Source organism: Lytechinus variegatus, chromosome 17, assembly GCF_018143015.1.
Source record: "Lytechinus variegatus isolate NC3 chromosome 17, Lvar_3.0, whole genome shotgun sequence".
Lineage (NCBI taxonomy): Eukaryota > Metazoa > Echinodermata > Echinoidea > Temnopleuroida > Toxopneustidae > Lytechinus > Lytechinus variegatus.
Window position 1 is genome coordinate 27,395,596 of NC_054756.1, and position 18,854 is coordinate 27,414,449.

Here is an 18,854-nt window from a genome sequence, read left to right on the forward strand (position 1 = left end):
AATCAGACAAGTTGATAGGTGAAGGTTTGAACAATATTGGACAAACAACAAGAAAGTTATGAATTTTTAAAAGTTGTAAATATTGGTGATCACTTTACCCATGGAGACTTCAAATTGGCCGCATATGTGATGTCATAGTGATGTAAGGCAAGGACTACTCTTCCAGGGACTCCAATACATATTATGGCTAAAATGTCATTTTTCCCAGAAGTTTTATTTCAAATTATATTTTTCTTTCATGAGGACATAAAACAATATACTACCTGGGTTATATTTAGATTACTGCCCCGGGGAATGGGTACTTAGGAGAAAACCACAAATCCCTGATAATAAAGTACATGGCCTATGGGAAAGTTGTCCTTGCCCCTTGTCATAATTTAATTACCCAGTTGCCAATTTGGAATCTACATATTATTAGTGATTTTAATTTTAAAGTAGCTATAACTTTCTTACTTCTTGGCCGATTTCTTTCAAACTTTCACCATTCTGTTTAATTTATTTTTCTCCTTCCCAACACAAATGTTTAAGGCCAAGGCTGGATTCCCCTTTAAGATGGAACATCAGTGAGGTTTGATACTGGACCCTGGTAAACAGCATCTCGCATGGAATGCATGCACTAGCCCAAAAGACATTGCAAATTTTATCCTGTCTGCAGCAACCAATAGGTGGTGCGTGTTCTGAATCCACCAAATTCTGGGGGAATATTCAAGTTATATAAAGGATGTTCAGTTTTGTCTGAGTAGCAGATGAAGTGTGCGACTCAAAAGAGTGTGAACACTGCTGCATGATGCCTGTGCCTTACCTACTCCCTGGGATGAGAAAGTTCCCACGAGATGCTTTTACAATGCCAAGACAGTGTATGCTCTGATGAGTGATAACAGGCCTTGATGCTCTTCTTCTCATTGGTCTAGACTTCTTATGCGCTGATTTGATGTACTTTTTTAAAACCAAATAGAAAATTCTTGTGCGTATCGCGTACCCTTAGTAATTCTCATTGCCATGTCAATCACGTTTCACACAATTTCAATTTCTGTGTACTAGGTACAAATAGTAAAAATGTTTGGAAAGTAGGAAATTATTACCCTGTTTGTGCAAGTGTACAAGAAGTATAAGAAAGGGATTTCAATGTTCCTGAGGTTTACCTTTGTCAACGGCTTGCTTCCTTCCGCCCAACAACTGCATGTCGTCGTTTGGTGTTGACGTACTTATAGGATTCGCATAGTTCCTGAACGGCAGGGGAGTATGTCTGATTCCCGTGCTGGTACTGGGTTGCTCCTCGTCAATAATAACCACATCATCGTCCTCATTCCTGACAGTTCTACCGCCATCCTTTACAACATCCTCTTCAAATTGCACTATGGGTGTGGTCTCCATGCTAGGTGGCCCGGGTTCGCTTAGAGCCTCTTTACCAGTTCGAAGGTTGAGATTGATGTCTGGGGTGCTTGTTGCCACCGCAGAAGGCATGAAGTTCGGGGTGCCCGATGCTGGTCCGTCTGGCTGGGCGGGCAGCTCTGGGGTTGAGGAACGCGAGCTGCCTTCCCCATCATCGTCATTGGGATTGTTCCAGAGATTATTCAGCCAGGATGGTGTGATGAAGTCCTTGACTGAATCCGAGACGCGAGCTAAAAGAGACTGCAGAGATGCGGGGTGGGAGAGAAAAAAAACCACTTGTATTTAAAACTGAAGATGTCATTAAAGGGATGGTCCAGGCTGTAAGTATTTATAGCTTAATAAATAGAGTAGAATTCACTGAGCAAAATGCTGAAAATTTCATCAAAATTGGAAAACCCATAACAAAGTTATTGAATTTTAAATTTAGCAGTATTTTGTGAAAACAGTCGTCATGAATATTCACTAGGTGGGCTGATGTCACATCTCCACTTGTTCTTTTGAATTTTATTATATGAAATTAGGTTTATTCAAATTTTCTCTCCAAGAACTAGAAAAATCGGCTTGAAAACTGATTTAGTGCATTATATATTTATCGCTGCAACTTATTTCATTATAAGGGAGCCATATTCAGTCCTTCACGTTTATAATTTCGTGGAGCTCAATAAATCGCTCTCCTTATTTTTTTGAGGAGCTCAATTGAGTTCCTCAGAATCGCTCTCCGTGAGGAGCTCAAATCAATTCATTACAATACATGTATGATAAATTGTAGATTTTTCTTAACATTGTATATATGCAATAGCTGTGTTAGTTATTAATTAATCTGTGGTGAAACTAGGCCTGGGTCACGTCAATACGTTTACAAGATGTCGTACGCGCTCCTGCTAAAAAAAAAAAAAAACCTAAAATTTCACATTTTACATCTTTAAATCCATGAAATGGCCTTCTTTTTTCCATAATTCCTTGAAATTACTTTGATTTAGTTGAAAACTATCAGAAAAATGAAGAATATTCACCACTTTCCCGACTCTGATTTGAACTTACCTCGGTAAATATTGTAGTCCCACATATAAACTTCCATGGTGTTGCCATGAAAATCTACATACATACATGGGACTACATGGGATTGCAATATTAACCGAGATTAAATTAAAATCAGAGTCAAGAAAGAGATGAATATTCTTCATTTTTCTGATAGATTTCAACTAAATCAAAGGAATTATGGAAAAAAGAAGGCTATTTCATGGATTTCAAGTAGGCCCGTTTTGAAAGTCCATTTTTGATGCACGTGTACACGGCGTGTTTTTCGGTCGTGTACACGTTGTAAACACTGTGAGAGCGAGTTCTGTTTTCATGTCGACACGGACCCGCATCAACATGTCATAAAAAAGGGGTCTATATAGCCTAAGTCACGGTTTTAAAGCTTACCTGATAAGTTTGAAGTTACAATCCACAAAAAATTGGTGCAAATTAAAAGTTTACTCGGCTTAGCAGCGCATTAAATTAATAAAGAATGCAAAAGAAAATCAGTGCAGGGCCCTAGCTAGCGCCGACGCTCGTTGGATGCGCATTTTGTATACTGTACCGTACATGCATGCACAGATCGCTGCAGAATAAGTGTAACTGAAGTTATCGATTGATTTTCATTATTATGTTGCCAATTTGAAGAGCGTTTGTTTGTAGGCTTGTAGCACATGTGTGCGAGCGTATAACACGTAAGTTGAAGCGATGATCGCTATCGCGATTGGTGATTCTCAAATTGACTCTGAGTGTGATTGAGCAACGCTTTTGAGCTTTCGAGACCGGAGCAGACCCATTTCGTGGTACAAAAACGTGGGTCTCCAGAAAGAATGTATATTAAATTGGCGATTTTGGAAGTGAACTCACTCTGGATTAATTGAAATATATTGACATATTAGTATTTAAAACATGTGCAGTGTCTGAGAACTAAGATTTAATGTGAGGCTGTGAGCTTGTTCACTGACTTTGTAGCCCCATGCAAGCTTTATGCAGACGCTACCGTGTACACGGTGATGGAATTTAGTACACGTGCACTGACTTGACCGTGTGTGTACACGTGTACCCGAAACGGGCCTAATTTCAAGATATGAAATGTGAAATTTTAGCAAATTTTTTTCATTTATTTTTTTGAGGAGCACGATTTTTTGCTCTCCTTATTCTTTTTTAAGGAGCGCGGTAGGAGCGCCGGCGCGATCGCGCTCCTCAAAAATGAAGGTCTGCATATTATTCACAGAAGTATAAAAAATATGAATAAGCTTAATTTCATATAATAAACTACAAAAGAACAAGTGGAGATGTGACATCATCAGCCCACCTAATGAACATTCAAAACGACTCTTTTCACAAAATATTGCTAAACTTTAAAGTTCAATAACTTTATTATTTGTTATCTGATTTTGATGAAATTTTCGGCATTTTGCTCAGTAATTCTACTCCATGTATTAGGATATAAAAATTTTCAGCCCGGACCATCCCTTTAATTTGATGTGTGGAACCATGGACCTATTAGAGATGGACATTCAACATTATTGTTTCTTTGATCGAACGAGATCCGCCGCCTAGCAATCGTGCATATCTGCATAATGAGAACATACAGGCGTTTGGACAATAGCGACTACCAAGGCGTATCTGATTTGGAAAGGCACAGCTTTCCTGGGGCCGATTGCACGAAAGGGTCTTTCCAAGGACCGTCTTTCGTGTCGCCCATCTTTTATGATACGCTATAAGCGGGTGTGTTTCTGAAATTTATGATAAAGAATAAGATTCGTTAGCTTGCTTTTTAATCAAATTTTATACAATTTCATGATATATCACATCATTTTATAAACAAATATTTCGTTTATTTTAACGGACGAATGAAATATGTTTGCAGATGATTTATTTAAAATGCGTTTCACATGGCGCATCGTAAAAGATGGGCGACACGAAAGACGGTCCTTGCAAAGACCCTTTCGTGCAATCGGCCCCTGGTTACAGTTTTGTTGGATGATGCCCTGTGTTAGAAAATGCTTTTCAACCAACATGCCATACATGTAGATTTGAAGCAGCAATAAGACAATTTTGTGACATAAAATATGTTATCATTTGATCTGCACACTTCCGAATGCACATAATGACCTCAATAATATTAAGAGTTAAACACTCTCTCAGGGCTCGAATTAAGAATTCAAAGGGGCAAGGCCATTTTTTGAAAGGGCACGTAAGGGAAAGGGCAGGCAGTTTTCACTTTATGGGACATCCAAGGCCACCAAAAAAAGGGCATCAATAATAAATGCACTTTTCAATGGGGCACATGGATTACCGCAGGGCACCAAGGCCACAGCAAAAAAGGGCAGTTATTTTGGCGTCAAGTCTACAAATATTTGAAAGGGCATCAAGGCCATTTCTGAGGGCATCTAAGGCCATGGCCTTGGATAGAGGCCTTGGATTAATTCGAGCCCTGCTCTCTACAGGATATGAGCCATGTATCTCTGGAATATTAAGAGGAAAATTTGAAAAATGGGATTATGAATACATAATAGGCAATCAATCACAATATTACCTCCATCTTAAAATATACATGTATTTTCCCTCATAAAACACATGGATCTACTGTAAGATTGCCAAAGGTAAACCAGAACTTGATTTTCCAGGATTGAGGCGATTTATCAACTTCTGTGCATACAGTTTGTGCATTATCAATGTCTAATCACAAACTGCTTTCACCTCATGGCTTAATTGACGGCGGAACACCAGAAAAATATGAAGAAAATGTTTTTCAGAGCACAATTATGGTCACATATTAGTGAATTCATGAAGTATTCAACAAGTTTCCATCTCTAATAGGTCCATGGCGGACCCAAGTACGAAAAATTAAGCATGATCATAGACCTTTATATACTCAGTCACTGCAGGCAATCAGCAAAGATGAACAGTGAAAAATTTCAAGATGTTGCTTGATCGCATGCTGAATGAACATGTGCTATCAATATCAAGGTCATATCATTACATTCAAGAATTTTAATACCCACACTTGTCTGAAGGTTGTAACAATTTGTGATAAGAAAAATTCAAATTTTCTGTATTTTATCCATATTTTCTTTATTAAAGATAGCTGGGGCATTAGATGACAAACCCCTTAATTTCATTTGAGTTTACGGTGAGAATTCAAAGGATTTTGGGTTATTTTGCTTAATCCACAATAGGGCCCATGACAAGGCTTGAAAGAGATGATGGCCCGGTTGCACAGGGCCATGAGAAATATACCTGAGGCGACCACTATTGAAAAATTCAAACTATTGGTGTGACAATCCAGGCAACCAAAGACCTTTGATTTCCCATTATTGCAGTTGTACCAACTTACCTTGACTCAAATTGCACCCCTATTTGTTTTTCCTGTATTTTACTTTGATAGCACATACAAATTCAGCAAAAGTCTACAATAATTCTGGCCACCACTATGACATCGAGAAGCTGTGAGCTTTGCTATCACTCTGCAGCAGAACCTCTTCTTGAGTTGCAACTTCTCAGCTCTCTGACATTATAACAAGCACTGTCCTAATTTTGGCATGAAATCTTGATTTTGAAAAAGATTTTATAAATTCTCTGTCTTCTTCGAGCAATAGGACTATGATAACCAAAGCTTTTCAAAAAATTTATTCATTCATAAATAAGTGTTTGGTACCGCAAAATCGTAAAAAAGCCTTAAAAGCAGACATACTCAGGCCTCCCAACAGAGAAAATCAAAAAAAGATTGCACCTGTACGAGGGAGCATAGCATCTGAGAGGGGGAGGGTGTCCCCCTCCCATGGTAGGGACTCTTCAATTTTAAGTGGTTCAATCTGGTGCATACCCTTGCAAATATACAAGACCTTTGACCTCATCATCCTCATCAACACAAATGTAGTATTACCCAAGGATCATTTGTACCAAGTGTGAACATAATTTTAGAAATAAAGAAATGGGAGCAAGTTGACCTTTTGACCCCTAGATGACCTCTGACTCTGTTGTCATCATGGACACACATGAGGTATTAGCCAAGAATCATATGTACCAAGTATTGACATCATTGATGCAAAAATAAAGAAATGAGAGCAAGTTGAATAAAAACTTAGGCTTTCTTAACAGACTAAAAGACTATAAAAATAGACCAACAGGAAAAGTGGTTTAGTTGTTCTCTAATGAACCATATTCAGGCAAGACAAAAATTGGCTGTTCAGAGTTTGTAACGTTTAGATTTGGCCAATATCTTCTTCAAGTATTTCACTGAATTATCATCGAAAGATCAGAAGGTACATATGTATATTACTAATTTTTGTATTTTGAAAAATGGTTACTTCATTCTTCAACTTTATCTCAAAGAACATAAATTATTCCTTTGAAGAATAAAGACCATGAAATGGCAGTATGGCAGATGGTGATATTTTTGACGCGAGATATGGTGATTTAGGTAAGAAAATTTCACTTTTTATTTACATGTAAGATTTTGCCCATATGATGATGTAGCAGGATGATTTTGTGGTGTAGGAGTAAGTGAATGTGTAGTGTACATGTCTCTAGAGTGTGTTCGTGATTTCAGTGGAATATTGCCGAGTCTGCTTGAACGGCCGCACACCAACCCCTGGCCGCGCACAGACGCAGTTACAAATTGTCATTTTTAGAGCACTGAAAGAAAGCCTTAAAGGTGTCTTGGCAAAAGGACACACTGCACTGCCATAGGCCTAACGTAACTTGGCTGTTGAATCTCGGCAAACGTCAACATCAAAATTCAAATGCATAACAGTACACAAATTAGACCAAAAGCTTCGGTCTCTGTTACGTTGGTTGTTCAGCTGAACTCCGTTGGCTTCACTCACCAAATACAGAGACCGAAGTGCTAGCGCGATCTGTAAAGGGGACTCAATGGCCATATGTTTATGTACTTAACTTAAGATCGGATAAAACGGGGAAGTGAATTTGCGCGACAGCCAAGGTAAGTCACTGTTTTTGTTCCTTTTAACTTGATTTTTCTCTGTTTTTTGGCACTTAATGCCAAGAGGGAATATTAATTTGCATTTTGGTCCCTTTAGTTTAATTTTCAAAATTTGTATTCATTTAAGACAAAAATTGAAGAGCCACGACGGGGGATTTTGCATTGCAAGTCCCCTAATGGTGGCTGCACGATAGCGAGCCGTCTGTGTACGAGGAGAAATTTAAAAAAAAAATGTTAAAAAACTCCTCGAAACAGACGGCTGCCAGCTGTCTAAACTTTTTTTTAGTTTTGTTTTTGACAATTTGAAAAAAATTCTCAATCATTCTCTCTCAGCATGCTCAGACAGATTCACCTTCATGACCTTAAGGCTTAGATCAAATAAAAACAGGACCAAACTAAGCTTATTTATCAACACCCCTCATTTTCTTAAACTTAAATTGAAAATCAACCTGTCCATCCATTCACATACACACACGCAGCGGCACACATCGCATGGGACACATTGCATTGGTTTCTACGTCATGCACGTCGGATCGACATGTATTTTCAATACAGGCAGGCAATGGCACGACTGCGCGTGTGTGATCATTCATACTCACCTTCGGTTTTGGACGTTCGTACGGTTTACGCGAGTAATGAGATCGTTTCGGGCGAAATTTACCACCAGACGGGGTTGCCATGGCTAGTTGAATATGAACTGACCGCCACAGCAACCTTCACAAGGGTTAGAATAAGTTGATAATCTTTGAAATTAAGAAATAGCCCGTAGTGTTTCCATTGAATTTCACAGTAGATGAGTCAAGATGGCGGCCTTTTTCAAAGAAGTTGATTGGTCAAATGTCACGTGATATTCTGCACTTTTCCCCTTTTATATTACATGTCTTTTGTCACTCGGTAAACGTCGATTTTTAGGAGTCAAATCTAATCAAAATTAATCTAAATGCATTGAAAGACTAGAAATTATTATTTAATTACTTTTTAATGAATTCTAATTTTTCGAAAATTTAATTTAAAACTCATTTATAAACAAATTATTTTAGAGGGTACTTTTTTATTTCGCCATTTTGAAATGTTAGCGCGCGCGCGTGCAGTGCAAGCAGTGCTCATACATGTTACGTAGGCGAGACGTTGGTGATCGTGAATGAATGAACGTATCGGATCTGCACGATCTGCAAACGGTACATTTACCGTACCGGAGCTCGGAGAGAGACCCCAGCGCAGCCCGTATACTGCTGCCGATAGCGCTGCAGAAGCTGACCGACCTCCTGGCCTAGTGCTGTAGCTGCCGCTGCAAGACAGATTAACGTCCGAGCTCTTGTTGAATCTAGATTAGGTCTTCCTCTTCCTGACGAGAGATCCAGTCTTGAGTGAGTTGGACTGAGGAGTCTCTAGACTAGAAGTACAGTAGGCATGGTCAGTAGAGGCGCACGGCCAATATGGGAGACTCTCTCCAATAGGGGAGACAATCTCCCACATTGGAGACTTGCTTTGCAAAAGGACAAAAGAAACAACACCAACAAAAGCATGATTTTTTCCACCCAAAATTTTGTCTCACTGAGGTCAGAAGCCCATTTGTTCTGTGTGTGATTGACAACAAAAATCCTTATCATAACAAAAGTAGACGGTGAATTTATAAAGTAGACGGTGAAAAGGGGTAATTTTTCATGAGGAATCTGCTTATCACATTTTTATTTGCCGCCAAGGTAATCCTTTTGCCGCAAATTCAAACAAAGGAAATTGGTCTCCAAAACTGGAGACTGTCTCTGAAATTGGATACCCAAATTCTTCACAAGTCTCTGAAAGTCTGATATAGGAGATAATCTCCCACATTGGAGACAGTCTCCAATATTATTATTGGCCGCGCGCCTCTACTGATGGTCAGGATGGTAGGGCGGCAGTCGGACTCGGAGTGTTTTTTTGTGAGTGACTTGAGTGTGAGACAGTGAGTGAGTGACTGAATTCTGTCTGAATCATTCAATCTGACTTAGGCTGAGTAGTGAATGAGCATTTGCTGAGTCAGTGACTAGTATAGTGAGTGTGACTGTGAGTCTCTGCTGCTATCTCTGGCTCTGTACGTATGGTAGGGGATCCTAAAGCTGCGCGGGTCCTAAAGCTACACACCACTCATCGCGCATGCAGTTTTCAATGGCAAATGCGCACTCTGGTGTGGAACTGACTGCAGAGTGATGAACAATTCCTATTTTTTTCTACAGAGGCTGCAGCTAAAAAATCTCCAAAATGCAGAGAACACCAACAACTGTTAGGAAGTTTGGAGTTATATTCGCTTTAATTTTATTTTATCCTATAATAATTTGAATATATTTTAGAAATTGAGGCACAGGAAATACTATTTTTTTACATGATAAATCGAGTGCGTAGCTTTAGGACCCCTTCTACATCGGGCGGCGAAATCAAGAGGTGTTCGAAAAACACGACGGGATTTTCGTATTAGTGAGTTTTGTGATATTTTCTACTTGGCTAATGATCTTTAGAATGTTTGCCACAAATTAGTGAAATATAATTTGTTGAAATATTAAAATTGGGACAGTTTTTATTGTTTGAAAACAAAGTGCGTAGCTTTAGGTCCCCCCATCATACTGTGCTAACAAAGTGCGTAGCTTTAGGTCCCCCCATCATACTGTGCTAACAAAGTGCGTAGCTTTAGGTCCCCCCATCATACTGTGCTAACCCACTCATTCTAAAGAACAAGGTTATGATAAAACCTTGTTCTCTGTTAGTACTACTCCCTGTGTGGTGAAATAAGGTTGGCAATGTTTGGCTTATTATTTTCTCTTTTTCTTTGGGACAAATGCCTGATTTTTTGACACTGTCACTCAGGTATTCAGGGGCCCGTTTCTCAACACATGGACAATCGACAAGTTACCGTGCGTAGGCGTAGTCATATCTTTATTTAGACCTATCACAGAGTTAGTTCCAATCTTACTAAACCTGTTTCTCGAAAGGCTTCCTAACTAGAATACCTTGATATCGATACCGTAAGGGCACAGTTGTAATAGTATTCAACCCGTTTGGAGAGTTTCCTCAAATATATATTGCATATAGATATAGAATTTACCTGAGTTTCAGACACGTGTTATTTCCAATTGAGCAAATGCTGATTATTCTTTTTCAGTTATTTTTTTCTTCAACCAGTTGACTGTGTGCACGGGGATCGAATAATATGGCGATGGTTTTTGGCACTAGCAGTAGAGGCGCACAGCCAATATGGGAGACTCTCCAATAAGGGAGACAATCTCCCATATTAGAGACTTGCTTTGCAAAAGAACAAAAGAAACAACACCAACAAAAGCATGATTTTTTCCACCCAAACTTTTGTCCCACTGAGGTCAGAAGCCCATTTGTTTTGTGTGTGGATGACAACAAAAATCCTTATAAAAACAAAAGTAGACGGTGAATTTTTAAAGTAGACGGTGAAAAGGGGTAATATTTCATGAGGAATCTGCTTATCACATTTTTATCTGCCGCCAACGTACAATAATCCTTTTAAAGCAAATGTAAACAAAGAAAATTGGTCTCCCAAACTGGAGTGGAGACTGTCTCTGAAATTGGATACCCAAATTCTTTATAAAAGTCTCTGATATTTGAGATAATCTCTCTCATGGGAGACAGTCTCCAATATTGGCCGTGCGCCTCTACTGACTAGTATTCAATCCATTGGCAATAGTATTCAACCTAGCGATGAAAGATAGCCTAGGGACAGTGATTTTCCGTTTCAAAAAATGGCCTTTTCCGTTTCAGAAAATCTCAAATTCCGTTTCAGCACGTCAGAAAACGGAAATTCCGTTTCCCCATAGACGTTGTACACACGGAAAAGTGACAATTCCGTTTACACATTGAATAGCAAAATCAAAGCGCATACACTCGCACTGGCCAAAATTTGTATCTGCTACTGTACCAACAACACAATAGAATCCGTTCTAATCGGATCTATGCTGGTGTATTTAATGATTTTTCAAACTGATTTAGCATGCATACATCCTCACCTTTCACATTATTAGCCTTATTTTACGGTGAAATTAAATTTCATCGATAATTTTGGGGTTTTTTGGACATCGTTATCATCAGTCAACGACTTTCGCCAATCCGCCATCTTGGATTTTAAGACCACGATATCGTGCTGTTACATCTTCAAACGTAGAGGGCAGCAACACACGACCGTGCAGTTGAGCGATCTGAAGCGATGTGAAGCTCAACCCGGCCGGCCGGGTACGATCGCGGGGTATTATCGAGTGTGCTGATGTCGAGTGAATTCACGATGTGTGAATTGTCATGATTGTAGCGAAGTGAGATCGTGTTTTCTGGGGTTTTGTGGCCATTTAATATTCTCATTTTGTTGTTATTTTGGAGTAATTTCTGTTGCTATTCTGTGTATTTTGAGGGAAAATACGTTTTCCGTGATTTTCCGTTTGAAATGCCACTTTCCGTTTCAAAAGGCCTTTTCCGTGAATTCCGTCCGTTTTCCGCGATCGCGGAAAATCACTGTCCCTAATAGCCCTGTCTCTCAATCTGCCCTTGTCCCATCCGATTATGGACTAGACCATTTGAGATGAGACCAAAGGGGGAATTAAAGCCAGAGACTTCTTCTGGAAACAGTACAGTCCACTGTCTGGTGTATTGTCGTACTTAGTAACTTACATAGATCTAGATCTGATTTAGCAATCTAGGCCTAAACCCTTTTGAGATTTGCTATCTACCCTCACTAGGTTGAATACTATTATTAGTGCCATTCACTGCCAAAGGCCATCTCCGCATAATTCGATCCCTTGCCTTTGCGCATACAGTCGACAGATTGATAAAGAAAATACCGACAACAAATTACCCTGGAAATAGCAAAGGTATGAAATTAAGATAAATTCCCTATTTCTAAATATTTATGGGAAATTGGGAATATGTCAAAATCTTTGAATTATGCTGGGTTGAATACTAGTGCCCATACAGTACTATTGGTAAAAAAGAGCAGACGAGACGTAGCCTTACTTTAATAGTCACAAAATAGCATAATTTTCAAAAAGAAAAATTATGACAAAATTGCACATTTTGTGATAAATTGGGAAATAAATCTTTTCAAAATAATAGCACAGGAGAATTATGCATCATACATGCTTAGACCATGAAGACTGGAGCATTCAATTGCAGAGAAAATTAAATTATGAATAAATCATTTCATGACTAAAAAATCACTTGTGGACGTTGAGATGGGTACCCCCGGGATATCCAATTTTAATAGTTTACGAAAGTAAACCATAACGGTTTTCTTTGTAAAATGATGATAATTATATGGTCTTTTACGATCCCAAACGTCATCAAAATATAGTTTAACGAAACATTTTTAATCATTGATACCGAAACATACGATATTTGACAAATTATATGCATAAATTAGAGATCTATAGAATTTATCCAACTGTTAATACGTAATAGGGATCTGAAATCAACAAATACGAGTTCAGTTTTGGTTGCCTGACGTGGTAGAATCTTTTTCGATTAAATTATTTTACTATTTCAAAATGAATGGTTTTGTGGCGTATTACCAACAGTTTTTATAGTTTCTTTGTATTACAATTATCATTGAATGCATTAACCCACTTGTTTTGTGATTTAATTTCAACCTCTATGATTCATTACGTAAGATTATAATTAAAAAATTTCTAGGCACTTTTGCATGTCATAGTCTACCCACGTGATGCCACTACGTCATTAAGAAAGAAGTTATGACAGGCTCGGAGGTGTCATAAATATTTAGTGAGGTTGTTGTACCCGGTCTTGGTAAAGAGGGCTTCGTGAAACGGTTAGCGGACAAGTAGCTCACTATCTCCGATTTAGTCAAGAAGTTAAACTTATGACGGTGTTGAGAAACGGGCCCCTGGTTCCATTACAGCTATTCATCATATTTGGCTCTTGAAAGTAAATTTGATTCTTTAAATTATTTTTTCTTAATTAAAAATAGAGATTGAAAAACTACAATTGTTGTGCCATATTTACCTTCCACCAATAAAGGGCGTACACAAAAATATGCCCTAAATTCAAGTTTTCGAGCGCTCTGGTGAATACAAAAATTACCCCCAAGTTACTAATGAAAAATAAATGAAAACTGTATGGAAATTAGTATTTTTGGTCACAAAAGTGATATTTTAATGATTTTTAAAATTGTGAGCTGTGTACAGCATTGGCATACCATACTAGTCCTACCTGTAGATTCCCCTCAGCCAGGATGATAATGAACCCTTGGGTGTGCTAACCCAGCCCCAGGGAGTTCAATTGCAAGAGAATGACAGAAGATATCTTGCTAAAACTCTTGGTATTGAAAACTCAAAGTAGAACCCCCCCAATGATTGACCTATTTTTATCTTTTGATTGTATCGATTGTTTCTTGTTTATTACTTAATCAAACATTCATCTATTGTATCATTCATATTCATCTTGTACTTTTTTAAAAATATATTTTATTGATTTTCAAAGGTTTACAATCACCGAAACAATATACATGTAACAAAAGCACAAATAAGCAGCAAAAATAAAGATAACAATAATGATAAGAATGATAATTTCATCTTGTAACGGTACTTTGCAAGTGTTACACTGTACAGTAGACTCTGGACTGTGCAGAATTAATTAATCCTCTTGATTGGTCGGTCAAATCAAGCAGCATTTGGATGAATATAATTTTAGGTAACTTGGTCTGGGTCAACAAGTTCAAGACAACATGGTTCAGTTCAAATTGAATTAATTGGTAAAGTTAACATTTCATTAAATAATTAAAGTTATTGGATTATTTGTCTGCATTGCATGTGATGATATTCAGAAGAATGGAATCAGTTTCATTTTGGTGCTTTCTTTTTCAAAGCAAACACTGGTTAAAGTCTTTCAAAATCATGTTGTTTAAATACATATAAATATTTTCTTCTAAAATTGACAAATCCCAGCCATGGTGTAATTTCATTCAGCAAGAAATTTATATTGTGCTGCACTCGACCAATGTGAAGTAAATGGGTACCTGGCAGGAATTTATTCCTTGAAATGCCACCTCGCTGTAAAAGGCTGCGGGGGTAAAGCCAGGGTAATAATATACAATTAATGCACATTTCTGAGTGTGTTATGACGATGCAGCACACTCGAGGGTATTTACAATTATGCGAAAGCAAGAGGCGCTTGCGCCGAGTGCTTTTGCATGAAATTGTGAATGCCCGAGAGTTGCTCGCATCGTCACTAACATCACGAATCTTAAAATGTGCATTAATTGTTTTATAAAACGGGTCGGCAAAATGAATTTTTCATGGAAATCTTGTCCAAATCCCTCCAACTTGTGTACGATCGCACAAAGAGATCACAAGACTGTCAATTATGACATCACAGGCGTATCTACTATGCGCGCCTAAGTAAGCGCATCAAAATCCTTGCCAGTCTTACTGAACGCGTATCAGTTTTTACGTGCTATTGGAACTAATGCTGCACAAAATATGCACAGTGCTGCACAAAAAATCCACAGTGCTGCACGAAAAATGCACGACTGGAAGGTTGCACACAATTAAAGCATGAGCACGTGACTTGAATACGCACTCACCATTGGCTACATCCTTGAACCCGTTTTATAATATCAAATTAAGTGCATAGGGACGCATTTGGCAGTGATATGCGCTATATATAAGCATGTTTGTATTATTATTACTATTAATTTTTGTTTCTTCTATCAACAGTTTCATCTAGTAGTCTTTCCTTCAGTCCAAGATGGCATCTGGTGAAGAGGCTCTGAAGAACTTAGCCAGCTGTCTCCAACAGACACTGTCTACAAACATCAAGGAGAGAAAAGAAGGTACAATGCACCCCCCACCAAAAATAACAAAAGATTGTTGAGACTTTCGGTTCGTTCACTTCAGATTTTTTTTTTTTTTTTACTGTTGCTTACCTTAGTTTGGACTCGAACTCACCTCGTTTTATCTGCAGTCAAGACCTCTTCCCGCTATGCTAGCAAGAAGCGCTGATACCGGAAGGGGTATTTTTATCAGCGGATAGTTTGACTAGTCTTGACTCACAGACCCTTAACTGACTAAATACTGCTCGAAATTTGACGGAATAAAGCCATATTTTGGTATGTATTTCCACTCCCCCATCATATATGTTCTATATTAGGGCCAGGTATATTATTCTGAACCTTCTACATGTTTTTATTTTCATTTTTTTTTTTTTGGGGGGGGTGCATATGGAACTCTTGCTAAATTTGCATTCTAGTCTGCTTGCACAGACCCTGATTAAAACTTTTGATCAACAAATGGGTCTCCACACAAGACTAGTAATATATGAAACTTGCTGTTTCAATGTTTAGGAGTGCCTTCAATACGCAAGTATTTGCAAGGTTCTTAGCCCATCGGAAAATTATTTAACTTTATTTTCAGTCGGGGGAAAATCAGGGAATTTGATGAATGATACATCAAATCAGGAAAAAATGTCTGAAATGAGAGAAAATCAGGGAATTTGATCAGCAAAAAGTCGAATGCACTGTAGTCAGTCAGACTCTGTTGTATGTGGAGCGTTGTGGCCCAGTGGATTAGTCTTCGGACTTTGAAACAGAGGGTCGTGGGTTCGAATCCCAGCCATGGCGTAATTTCCTTCAGCAAGAAACTGATCCACGATGTGCTGCACTCGACCCAGGTGAGGTAAATGGGTACCGGTAGGAAGTAATTCCTTAAGAAGCTGTGTGCGCTATGAATGCCTAGCTTAGCCGGGTAATATAGGAGCGCCTTGAGCACCTAACAAGGTGGAAATGTGCGCAATATAAATATCCTATATTATTATTATTATTAAGCTGCTTATCGAAACAATATCCATTGAATGACTGGTTATGGTGGTACTAATTAGTTTTACATGATTGTTTTTATACTGGAAATGCATGTAAATCACTGCAACAACTTAGAAAACATGCGAAACTGGGAATGGGTTTGAATAATTATCAGGGAATTTTTAAACTTCATCTGGGAAAAATCAGGGAATTTTCTTTTCTTGGAAAGCTGGGAATCCTGATTTAGCCTACATGTATATGCTCAGTGAATTGCCTTTACCGGGGATAAAAAGTTCTAAATGAAAAAATAAAGTAGCCTGTTGTACAGAAATGATCTATTGAATATATTATTTGTCAACCTGTTGTACAGAAATTATCTATTGAATGTATTATTTGTCAACCTATGTCAGTTGATGGAGTTTTTTGCAAGCTCAAAAAAATATAAGAAAATATTCTAAGAGTAATATAGTACGAAAAAAAAGAAGAAATAGGAAGGATTTCCTTGCATGCTTGAACACCTGCTCAGGGAAGCTGTGCTAAAGTTGAGTTTAGTAGTATGCAGCACATTTAGAATCATTGCATTAATAAACACCAGCCTATATGAATGTTGTAAGTTATTATGATGAAGATGACAAATATAGTCCTTTATACTAATTATAGACAGAAAATGTAAATTTTTCTATCTTGTGATCTTTGTGATCATGGAAGCGTCATGGTGTGACGGTTGCGACTCTCGCCTTGTAATCAGAGGGTTGTGTGTTCGAATCCCACCATGGCCTAGCGTTTCTTGGCAAGGTATCAATCCACTCTTTGCCGATGTCTCCCATGTGCTAATTGGGTACCGAAAGGAAACAACCGTCATTGTGGTTGGTTTAGCAATTGTGCACCTAACATGCTGCAAAAAAAAATCATAGAATCCAGTGACTGGGCAATAACAGTGAAGCGCTGTGCGTCTTCATAGACTGAAATCCTGCTACATGAAAGTCAAGTATCATCATCATCATCATCATTATCATTATTATAATTTGTGTTATTATTATTAATAGGTGATCTGTCAATCGAAAGATCAACTATTTCGTAGGATTTTTTTTCCTTCATTTATTATTTATTTTTATTTTTCCGCCCTTTTCTTGTTACCATAAAATCTCAAAATCTACATCATCAATTATCTTCAAAATGTCATCAGTTATGGGGACTTATCATGTCATCTGCATGAAACCAGTTCAAGGTCAAACGGTCATCATGACGTCATCTAGGTGCCATAGTGTACATTGTAAATTCACTTTATCAATCATATCTTCATTATCGATTATCAAAAATCAACAATATTTACATCACATTAACTTCAGGTCAAAGCTCAACTGTCCATGTCATCAAAGGTCATGTAAAGGTCACGACGAGCGCGTCAAAATTTTAAAATGCTCAAAATAACTTTTTGACCAAAGTAGAGTATGAATCAGGTCATTTTAAGTAGGCCGGTTTTGAAAGTCCATTTTTGATGCACGTGTACACGGCGTGTTTTTCGGTCGTGTACACGTGTACATGTTGTAAACACTGTGAGAGCGAGTTATGTTTTCATGTCGACACGGACCTGCATCAACATGTCATATAAAAAGGGGTCTATAAAGCCTAAGTCACGGTTTTAAAGCTTACCTGAGAAGTTTGAAGTATCAGTCCACAAAAATTGGTGCAAATTAAAAGTTAATTCAGCTTAGCAGTGCATTAAATTAATAAAGAATGCAAAAGAAAATCAGTGCAAGGCCCTAGCTATCGCCGACGCTCGTTGGATGCGCATTTTGTATACTGTAACGTACATGCATGCACAGATCGCTGCAGAATTAAGTGTAACTGAAGTTATCGATTGATTTTCATTATTTTGTTGCCAATTTGAGGAGCTTTTGTTTGTAGGCTTGTAGCACATGTGTACGAGCGTATAACACGTAAGTTGTAGCAATTATATCGCTGTCGCAATTGGTGATTCTCAAATTAGCTCTGAGCGTGATTGAGCAACGCTTTCGAGACCGGAGCAGACCCATTTTGTGGTACAAAAATGAACGTGGATTAAATTTAAATCGGCGATTGTGGAAGTGAACTCACTCTAGATTAATTGAAATATATTGACATATTACATGTAGTAATTAAAACATGTGCAGTGTCTGAGAACCAATATTTCATGTGAGGCTGTGAGCTTGTTCACTGACTTTGTAGTCCCATGCAAGCTTTATGCAGATGCTACCGTGTACACGGTGATGGAATTTAGTACACGTGCACTGACTTGACCGTGCGTGTACACGTGTACCCAAAACGGGCCTAATTTTAAGCATTTAAAAAAATAGCGCGCGCACGGTTACACGCGCGTTCTCGCACCTAACGGCACTATGCAACATAGGATCGCCATTCTTTTTATACCAATGCATTGATGATATAATTCTGAGTAATTTGATACCTTGATCAACCTTCTACGACAAGTAATAACGGAATTAGCCTCCATCAAAATTTACAGCACACATGTGCGCGCGCACTAACCATAGACAATATATGTGCAAAAACATGCCTATACAAAATTCATCGTAGCTCTTCAGGTAGCCCGTTGACCCCCCATTTTTTTCATATTCAAATAGAGTATGGATGGGAGATATGATTTCATGCCACATTTAACCCTCAGTTTCATCATGACGTCATCAAAATGGGGTCAGAACT

General features: G+C 38.2%; 2 protein-coding genes across 2 annotated transcripts in view; one reads left to right on the plus strand and one right to left on the minus strand.

The window, feature by feature from the left end:
• Nucleotides 1-8,196, minus strand: part of LOC121430680 (nuclear pore complex protein Nup153-like) — a 38,552-nt gene extending 30,356 nt beyond the window's left edge. Inside the window, exons 1-2 of the mRNA XM_041628025.1 lie at nt 7,960-8,196; nt 1,143-1,632 (exon numbers count right to left, since the gene is read on the minus strand). Of these exons, the coding sequence (XP_041483959.1) occupies nt 1,143-1,632; nt 7,960-8,040 (571 nt within the window). The 5' untranslated portion in view covers nt 8,041-8,196. The remainder of the gene's footprint in view (nt 1-1,142; nt 1,633-7,959) is intronic.
• Nucleotides 8,197-8,422: 226 nt separating this feature from the next.
• LOC121430671 (exportin-2-like) overlaps nt 8,423-18,854 on the plus strand; it is a 42,309-nt gene continuing 31,877 nt past the window's right edge. The window contains exons 1-2 of the mRNA XM_041628010.1: nt 8,423-8,727; nt 15,076-15,191. Of these exons, the coding sequence (XP_041483944.1) occupies nt 15,107-15,191 (85 nt within the window). The 5' untranslated portion in view covers nt 8,423-8,727; nt 15,076-15,106. The remainder of the gene's footprint in view (nt 8,728-15,075; nt 15,192-18,854) is intronic.